A 9,900-nucleotide genomic window follows, 5' to 3' on the forward strand; every position below is an offset into this window, starting at 1 on the left:
ATGATGAAAATAAGACAAAGAAGACTTGATGGGCTAAATGGCCTTCTTCTAAGTTCCAAAGTTCCACTGAATCAAAAACAATCATTCTTCACAGGTTAGAGTCAAACCTAACATAAAGGTAGATAGTTCTGTTTCTGGATCTGTGCAATTCTCCTCCAATATTGAAGCAGTCCATATCCATATGCAGCAAGTTCTCCTCATCATTTGCACCACATAAGTGCCAGGCAATAACCACCTCCATTAAATGCAAATCTAACCATCTCCCTAATGACAATCAATGGCATTACCATTGCTGAACTCTTCACAATCAATATCCTGGAGCTATCATTGATCAGAAAATGAACTGGATCAGCCACATAATTACTAACAAACAGATCACAGTCTAGTAATTCCCTAACAAGTAACTCACCTCCAATCTGACAACCATATACAAGGTATAAGTCAGGAGAGTGAAGGAATAGCTTCCTCTTGTCTGGATGAGCACAGCTCCAACAACACTCAAAAGCAAGGCATCCTCCAGGATAAAGAAGCCCTTATGATTGGCAGTCCACTCAACACCTTAAACATTCTCTCCCTCCACCACTGATTCACAATGGCTGCAGTGTATACTACATGCAAGATGACCTGCAGCAACTCACCAAGGTTCCTTCAACAACACCTTCCAAACTCTCATGCTCTGTCACATAGAAGGATTAGGGCCACAAAACCATCACCATTTGCAAGCTCCCCTCCAAGTCACATCTTGACTTTCTACTATATTACCTTTCCTTCTCTGTTACTGGATCAAGATATCTCCCTAACATGTACCTGCAACACTTGGACTGCAGCGATTCAAGATGGCAGCTTACCACATTATCAAGAGAAACCAGAATATGCAAGAAATGGTGACCTTAACATCATCACCACTTCTTATGAAAGAATAAGTAAAGTCATTACTGGAGGCCTCTCTTGCATCATCATTACTGCCTTCAGCTGCCCCCACACAATTCTTAGTGCAGATAGAGGCCATTTGGCCATCAAGTCGCCATCGACCCTGCAAGGAGCCTTCCACCCAGACCCAGCCCCCAATCTATCCCTGTAACCCCACATTTATCATGGCCACTCCACATAGCCGACACAAGGGGCAATTTAGCACAGCCAATGCACCTAATCTGCATATCTTTGGACCGCAGAAGGAATCAGAGCCCCTGGTGGAAACCCACACAGACTCAGGGAGCACATGCAAACTCAACACAGTCACCTAAGGCTGGAATTGAACCTGTGTTGCTGGCACAATGAGGCTGCAAAACTAACTACCGTGTCTGTGGTCTCAATCTGCATCTTGTCACTAACCTAGATCTTCAGTCTCTCCACCTTCAATCCTGACCACAAGACAGCACCCCCCAAAATCCTACCCTCTTTCAAAAGGCCGGCATGGGCACAATGGAATGATGGTTTCCTTCTGTGATATCTGATTTGGGTTTTAAGGTGGTAATTGTTTAATTCTACTTAAATACCTTATTTTTTAAATGTCTGGACAGCTTTTCTACATCAAAAATGGTTGTGTTGTATTGGGTGATTCAATGAAAAATTCAGGTTGAATTTCTCCTCAAAAAGATCATTCAAGCTTTTAGGAAATCAAGTCCCGGCATGTTTGCAAGTGTGGTGCAAACCACTTGCTAGTCCTGAGCATGCACCTTTTTATGGTACCCAGAAAATAATGGAATATAGTTGTTACTCTAGTTCAGGAAAAATCAAAATCACGTTGACTTGTATGATACAACCATGCTTTTAAGCAAGCAAATAGGAGATAAATGTTTTCTACTTATCACTTTCATAATTAAACTAAGAACTGAGGAAAGCAGACAGTAAAGATTTTTTTTTTTAAAATGTGGTGCTGGAAAAACACAGCAGGCCAGGCAGCATCCGAGGAGCAGGAGAATCGATGTTTCGGGCATAAGCCCTTCTTCAGTAAAGATTTTTTGATTACTTTGTACTGAAGCATTCATCCAACTGTACATATATCCTTACAGATACACAAGTGGAACTGTTTCTAGCATCCATTTCGATATAGAAATTAACTATCTAATGATAGAGAAAACTAAAATGTGTTAGATAAAATCTAATGACATGCTTTCTTTTTAATAATTGTCTCTTATAGATACATAAATGAAACTGAGCATGGTGAACTATCATATAGACAGACAGATATGACTGTGACAAAGTCCTGGAAATCCCATGAAAAAATAGTTTATCATGAATCTCAGAAATAAGCAACTGATCCTCCACAATTAATTTTCTGAAGATCAGATACCATAAATCCAATGCAACTGAGCCCTAAGGAATGATTTGAATGTGAAACATTACATGTTCTGTTCTCTATATGCATACTATTTAAATGTTGAGTGTTTTCTGTATTTTCTGTTGTGTTCCTCATTCCCATTAAACTATACTGAACAAAAATGTTCTCATACTGAGTTACAGACCATCCTTATAATTGAGACAGATACCCATCCCAAGATGACTCCTCATTACATAATAAGATCTGGCAGAAAGGAAATAAGGAGGGCTAAATGAAGGCAGGAAAGGATAATGTTAGGTAAGATACAAAAACAAGCCTTAGCTGTTTTGCAAGTACTTTGAGGGTAAAAGAGTAACTAGAGAAAGAGTAGGGCCATTAAGAACACAGTTTTTATTAGTGAAGCTGGAGGATAAGTTCTAAATAAATACTTCGTATCGGTATTCATTAGTGAAATGGACGATTTGGGTTTAAAAATCATGGAGAAGGACTGTGAAATACTTAAAGACATTAGCATAGACAGAGAGGAGGTCCTGAGTGGACTGACAGGTTGAACAGTTGTTAAATCTCCAGGGATGAATGAAATGTGTCGCTAGGTTGTAGAGTGAGGGAAGGGAGGAATAGCAGCAGCCTTTGGCAATAATTTTCAATTCCTCTCTGGCCAGAGAAGAATTGCCAGAGAGGACTGCAGGACAGTCAATGTGATACCATTATTCAAAACTACATCAGGAAACTACAAGCCAATCGATCTAATTTCAGTGAGGGGGAAACTATTGGAAGCAATTCTGAGGCTCAGAGTTAATCTGCATTTGGAGAGGCAAGGATAAAGCAAGAATAGTCAGCATGGTTTTGTTAAGGAGAGGTCATGTCTGACCAATTTAATTCAATTTTTGAAAGATATGTAAATGAGGGCAATGCATTTGACATAGTCTACTTGGACTTCAGTAAGGCTATTGATAAGGTCCTGCATGGGAGACAGTTTGCGAAGTTAAGAATCAATGGGATCCAAGGAAATTTGGTTAATTAGATTCAGAACTGGGTAGTGGCAGGGAGCAGAGGTTAATGGCCAATTTTGTTTTGTGATTATAAGCATGTGTCGTGGAGTTCCGCATTGTGCTGTGGATGTAGGTTTGCGCACTGAGCTGGAAGGTTCATTTCCAGACGTTTCGACACCCTACTAGGTAACATCTTCAGTGGGCCTCCAGGTGAAACACTGTTGATAATTCCTGCTTTCTATTTATATGTTTGGGTTGGTGATGTCATTTCCTGTGGTGATGTCATTTCCTGTTCTTTTTCTCAGGGGGTGGTAGATGGGGTGCAACTTGATGTGTTTGTTGATAGACTTCTGGTTGGAATGCCATGCTTCTAGGAATTCTCGTGCATGTCTCTATTTGGCTTGTCCTAGGATGCATGTGTTGTCCCAGTCGGAGTGGTGTCCTTCCTCATTTATATGTAAGGATACTAGTGAGAGAGGGTCATGTCGTTTTGTGGCTTGTTGATGTTTATGTATCCTGGTGGCTAGTTTTCTGCCTGTTTGTCCAATGTAGTGTTTGTTACAGTCCTTGCACAGTATTTTGTAAATGATATTAGTTTTGCTTGTTGTCTGTATAGGGTCTTTCAAGTTCATTAGCTGCTGTTTTACTGTGTTGGTGGGTTTGTGGGCTACCATGATACCAAGGGGTCTGAGTAGTCTGGCAGTCATTTCCAAGATGCCTTTGATGTAGGGGAGAATGGCTAGGGTTTCTGGATGCACTTTGTCTGCTTGTTTGGGTTTGTTGCTGAGAAATCTGCGGATTGTGTTCATTGGGTAACTGTTCTTTTTGAATACACGGTTTAGGTGATTTTCCACTACTCTGCATAGCTCTCTGTACTGCAGTGTGTGGTGGCTCGTTGGAATAATGTTCTGATGCAGCTTCGTTTGTGGATGTTGGGGTGATTGCTTCAGTAGTTCAATATTTGGTCTGTATGTGTTGTTTTTACATCCAGAACCTCAACCTGAGCTACAAATCTTCTCAAACTCGTCGGGACATTACTGTTTGGGGTATATATAATGACCTAGACTTGATTGTGGAAGGTTTGATCAGTAAATTTGTGGATGATATGAAAATTGGTGGGGTAGTAAAAAGTGAAGAGGATAGCCTTAGATGACAGAAGGATATGGACTGGCTGATCAGATGGACTGATCAGTGACAAATGAAATTTGATGCACATAAGAGTGAGTTGATGCATTTGGGCAGGACAAAAAGACAATGGATACATGATGAACAGTAGGATCCTGGGGAGCACTGAGGATCACAGCGACCTGACTGTGCATGTACTCCAGCCTCTTAAGGTAATGTGACAAGTAGATAAAGTGGTTAAGAACAGAGAGGTTATGACTAGCTTCCCTACAGCGTGGAAACAGGTCCTTCAGCCCAACACGTCCACACTGACTCTCTGAAGAGAAACCCATCCAGACTCATTTCCCTACATTTACCCATGACTAACGCAGCTAACACTATGAGCAATTTAAAAAGCCAATTCACTTAACCTGCACATCTTTGGACTTTGGGAGGAAACCGGAGCACCCGGAGGAAACCCACGCAGACACGGGGAGAATGTGCAAACTCCACACAGACAGTCGCCCAAGGCCAGAGTCGAACCCGGGTCCCTGGCACTGTGATGCAGCAGTGCTAGCCACTGAGCCACCGTGCCACCCCCAACTGCTGTTATGCTGGAACTCTTTGAAAAAGGTGGTTACACCACAGCTGGAGTATTGTATGTAGTTCTGGAATCTACATTATAGAAGGAATGTGACTGCACTGGAGAAGGCACAGACAAAACTCATCAGGATATTATCGGGCTGGAGAATTTTCGTTATAAAGAGATTGAATAGACTGTGGTTTTCCTTGGAGCAAAGGAGGCTTGGCAGCATATGTTTGAGATGTATAAAATTAAAAGGAGCATGTATAGGGTAGACAGAGAGGAATATTTCCCTTTGTTACAGTGATCAATGATCAAGTAAAAGACAGGTAAGGGGCATCAGGTGCCTGTTTTTGACTGGCACCGACTTGATGGACTGAAGGTCCTTTTTCAGTGCTATAAACCTCCATGACTCTGTGATAAAGATCCTGGTTTCAAGACAGTTAGGCTGTTGCTTGCTCCCACCTGGTATTTTATAAATAAAATGACTTAGTTACACAGGCAGCATGCATTTTCATATCATGTCCAAATTAAAAGGAGGCTAAATTCAAATCAAACCAATTCACCACAATATGTCCAAAAATATGTCCAAACGTAATCCATTCTCAGTTTTCTTGAAGATTTTTAAAAATGTGACTGATGCTATATGAATATTACATTTCACATGTGTGCTCAAAGCGATAGTGTGTGAAGAAAATTTGGGCTATTACACAGCTACATCTCATTATGGTACTAGACCACCTTCACAAACTAGCTCATATCTTTAACAAGATGCCTACCTGCTTAGTGTCAGGCGTCATTAGATTGAGGCTGCTGGTTGAAATATTCAGAGTGATGTTCATTCCAGCAAACTGTAGGTTGCTCTTACCAAGTACACTAGACAATGCTTTACTTGGTGGCTGTTGAGGCAAGTTACATAGAAACTATTACCCAAGCTGCAGGAAGACACTATTAAAGATAACTGTGACCTCTGTAACTCAGCTCCCTCTTCTTCTTGAATTTTCTGCCCCCAAAGTGAGGTCCTTTATAATTATTTGCTGAAACTTAGCAAAGTACTTTGATTTTTCAGCATAGGTAGGGCACAGAGACAGGCTCGGTCTGCCCCTGCCAAAACAGGATCAACCCAATATCTTTTATGTTCATCTGGGGCACACAATAGATATCCAACCAACTGAGCTAGCCAACACTTTATATCTTATAAACTCACTCAAATTCCAGAGATTTCTTTTAATTTAAGATTAGATTTTAGATATCTGAAAAGCCGAATTAATCACTAAAGTTTCAGTCATAATCCTAACTATTATAAAAGAAAACAGAGGTTAATTAACTTACTTTTATTTATTCTCAGGGCATGGGCATGACTGATAATATTGGACTTAATTGCTCCTTCACCGATGCACTGTGGAAAACTATTGCTCTTCTTGAACTGCTAGTATCTTTAAAGGTCTTCCCAGATGCTGTAAAGCTGGGAGTTCCAGGATTTTATCCACGATGGTGAAGAAAAATTAACGTATATATAAGTCTGGATATTGCCTGACTTGAAGAGGACATTTGGGGATGATGATATTCCCATTCACCTGATTCTTCATCTTTCTAGATAGAGGTCATAGCTTTTGGAGATGCAGCTAAAAATCCTGGTAGGTAACTGCAGGGTATCCTACGGTTAGTACATACTGTAGTCACAATATGGTAGTGAGAATATATGAAATATGACCAAACGGTTTCAGACTGCTTAATTCTTTATTTCTTAAAGCTCCTTCTTACAGAGCACAAAGCAATTATGGCAAAAATAAAGGGAACTATAAATCATTTCTACTTTGTTATGCAACAATGAAGCATGTAGGCAGAGGAGGGGAAAGACCTATTAGTAATAAGTAGTGCACCACGAACTGAAAAAAAAGCATAAATCTTCTGAATGTTTCTTGCTTCAAAACACTTTGTTAAAAGAATAAACTTCAATAATTCATGCAAGAATCAAAACGATAGTGCTAACTCCATGATGCTATGCTTCTAGCTGGGAGTGAGAGTCAGAGATTAAGGACTGCAATGTTATAGAACTATCTCTTACGTTTCTGTCTATGAGCTTAACTTGCTTTTTGGGAGTACAGGGTCATTGAATTAACCCTTCTGAGACTGATTATTCAACATTATCACATGGCGGGAAGATTGCAAAATCAGCTTCTGTTGCAAGCAATGAAGATATAAAATAAGTTGTGAGGATACCTTTCTCTTTCGAAAAGCTCCTTTTGTGCCTGGTACCGCTTCACACACTCTACTGATAGCTTCTCTGGAAAATAAAAGAATGATAGTAAGGACAGATTCTCTTATCAAAATAAACCCATATATTAACACTGTGTCACAGGCAATGCATAAAAATATATTAACTGAAGTATAAGTATATAGAAGGGAATATTGATAATGGACAGTAGTTGCCAGTAGACCCCTCATAACCAGGCAAGATCATACCCCAATGGTAGGAGTAGACAGATGGAGGGCTGTATCGGTCCTAAATAGGAATTATCCAGTTTGTAGTAAGTGGAAGTTTGTGTACAGGGGATTCACCAGACGCAGGGAACTACAGTTGTGAATTTTGGGTACCTATCACAAGCTGGAGTTCCCATCTCAGGGTATGGGCTTTGGGTATACCTGAGGCCTTATGGTGGATTTGATATTTCAGAGAGGAGGAGTTAAGTATCAGAGGGCTTCTGGAGGTATGGTATTGAACTCTGCAGGGGGAGAATCAGAGGCCTTCGGTGGGGTTCGCAATCAAAGGTCTGAAAGGGAAATCAGAAGTTTGGCTTAGAAATTGGAAGATTGGAGGCCTCAGAGAAAGATTAGGTGGGTGAGTTCAGATGGGTCAGACTGATGCTCAATCTCAATGGGTTTGCCAAGGCTGCACAACCAATCCAGCAAAAATAAGGAAAAATGGTCACCCCATGGATCCAAAGGTGCTCACAAAGGATTTCCAAGACTCAGCTCTCTATGGTTAAATTCAAAACAGTGGAGCAAAGATGGGTTCTTGTGCCACAGATAGTGTCCCTACTTCTGTGGAAAGAGGCTTGGGTTCAAGTCCTATTTGCTTTAAAGGTGTGTAATAACATCTCTGAACAGGTTCATTAGAAAATATCTGAAACAAGATGCTTGTGACCCTCATTATAATATTAAAACTGACAAAACACCTTCTCAGAAGGGGTTGGTCATTTGGCTTCTCCTCCTGCCCCTACAAAAATCAGAGGTAGATAAATGGAGGCAGATTGAGATCAGGCCTCAAATTATGAACAGTTTAGTTTGTACCTAAGCCACTCTGCCCATTTTAGGAGGTTAAAACTCCACCAATTTGTTTATGAATATCAAATAATGGAAACATGCTTCTTGTGGTAATCATGAGTTATTGCATTTTTTACTGCGAATCTATAAAATAAAGTCAATCATGCAGACAAAGTGATAAATAGGGAGCATGCATATAGAACATAACAGCACAGTACAGGCCCTGAAGCCCTCGATGTTGCGTTGACCTGTGAAATCAATCTGAAGCCCATCTAATCCAAACTATTCCATTAAGATCCATGTTTATCCAATGACCATTTAAATGCCCTTAAAGTTGGCAAGTCTACTACTGTTGCAGGCAGGGCATTCCACAACCCTACAATCTGAGCAAAGAACCTACCTCTCACATCTGTCCTCAATTTTAAGCTATGCCACCTCATGCTAGCCATCACCATCCGAAGAAAAAGGATCTCACTGTCCACCCTATCTAATCCTCTGATAACCTTGTATGTCTCTATTAAGTCACCTCTCATCCTTCTTCTCTCTAATGAAAACTGATGATGTACAATGAAGTAGGTGAAATCTATGGAGCAATTCATGGAGTCATAGAGATGTACAGCATGGAAACAGACCCTTCGGTCCAACCAGTCCATGCTGACCAGATATCCCAACCCAATCTAGTCCCACCTGTCGGCACCCGGTCCATATCCCTCCAAACACTTCCTATTCATATACCCATCCAGATGCCTTTTAAATGTTGCAATTGTACCAGCCTCCACCACATCCTCTGGCAGCTCATTCCATACATGTACCACCCTCTGCATGAAAACGTTGCCCCTTAGGTCTCTTTTATATCTTTCCCCTCTCACCCTAAACCTATGCTCTTTAGTTCTGGACTCACCGATCCCAGGGAAAAGACTTTGTCTATTTATCCTATCCATGCCCCTCATAATTTTGTAAACCTCTATAAGGTCAACCCTCAGCCTCCGATGCTCCAGGGAAAACAGCCCCAGCCTGTTCAGCCTCTCCCTGTAGTTCAGGTACTCCAACCCTAGCAACATCCTTGTAAATCTTTTCTGAACCCTTTCAAGTTTCACAACATCTTTCCAATAGGAAGGAGACCAGAATTGCACGCAATATTCCAACAGTGGCCTAACCAATGTCCTGTACAGCTGCAACATGACCTCCCAACTCCTGTACTCAATACTCTGACCAATAAAGGAAAGCATACCAAACGCCGCCTTCACTATCCTATCTACCTGCGACTCCACTTTCAAGGAACTATGAACCTGCACTCCAAGGTCTCTTTGTTCATCAACACTCCCTAGAACCTTGCCATGAAGTGTATAAGTCCTGCTAAGATTTGCTTTCCCAAAATGCAGCACCTCACATTTATCTGAATTAAACTCCATCTGCCACTTCTCAGCCTATTGGCCCATCTGGTCCAGAGCCTATTGTAATCTGAGGTAACCCTCTTCGCTGTACACGACACCTCCAATTTTGGTGTCATCTGCAAACTTACTAACTGCACCTCTTATGCTCGCATCCAAATCATTTATGTAAATGACAAAAAGTAGAGGGCCCAGCACCGATCCTTGTGGCACTCCACTGGTCACAGGCCTCCAGTCTGAAAAACAACCATCCACCACCACCCTCTGTCTTCTACCTTTCAG

The 9,900-nt window shown here is 41.2% G+C and overlaps 1 protein-coding gene across 5 annotated transcripts in view; it reads right to left on the reverse strand.

The window, feature by feature from the left end:
- LOC122561732 (SHC-transforming protein 3-like) overlaps positions 1-9,900 on the reverse strand; it is a 238,672-nt gene that overhangs the window by 99,069 nt on the left and 129,703 nt on the right. For all 5 annotated transcript variants that reach the window (XM_043713837.1, XM_043713847.1, XM_043713828.1 and 2 more), the window contains 2 exons: positions 7,184-7,247; positions 5,740-5,859 (listed from right to left, as the gene is read on the reverse strand). In XM_043713837.1, coding sequence (XP_043569772.1) covers positions 5,740-5,859; positions 7,184-7,247 — 184 coding nt within the window. The remainder of the gene's footprint in view (positions 1-5,739; positions 5,860-7,183; positions 7,248-9,900) is intronic.

This window comes from Chiloscyllium plagiosum, chromosome 2 (genome assembly GCF_004010195.1).
Source record: "Chiloscyllium plagiosum isolate BGI_BamShark_2017 chromosome 2, ASM401019v2, whole genome shotgun sequence".
NCBI lineage: Eukaryota > Metazoa > Chordata > Chondrichthyes > Orectolobiformes > Hemiscylliidae > Chiloscyllium > Chiloscyllium plagiosum.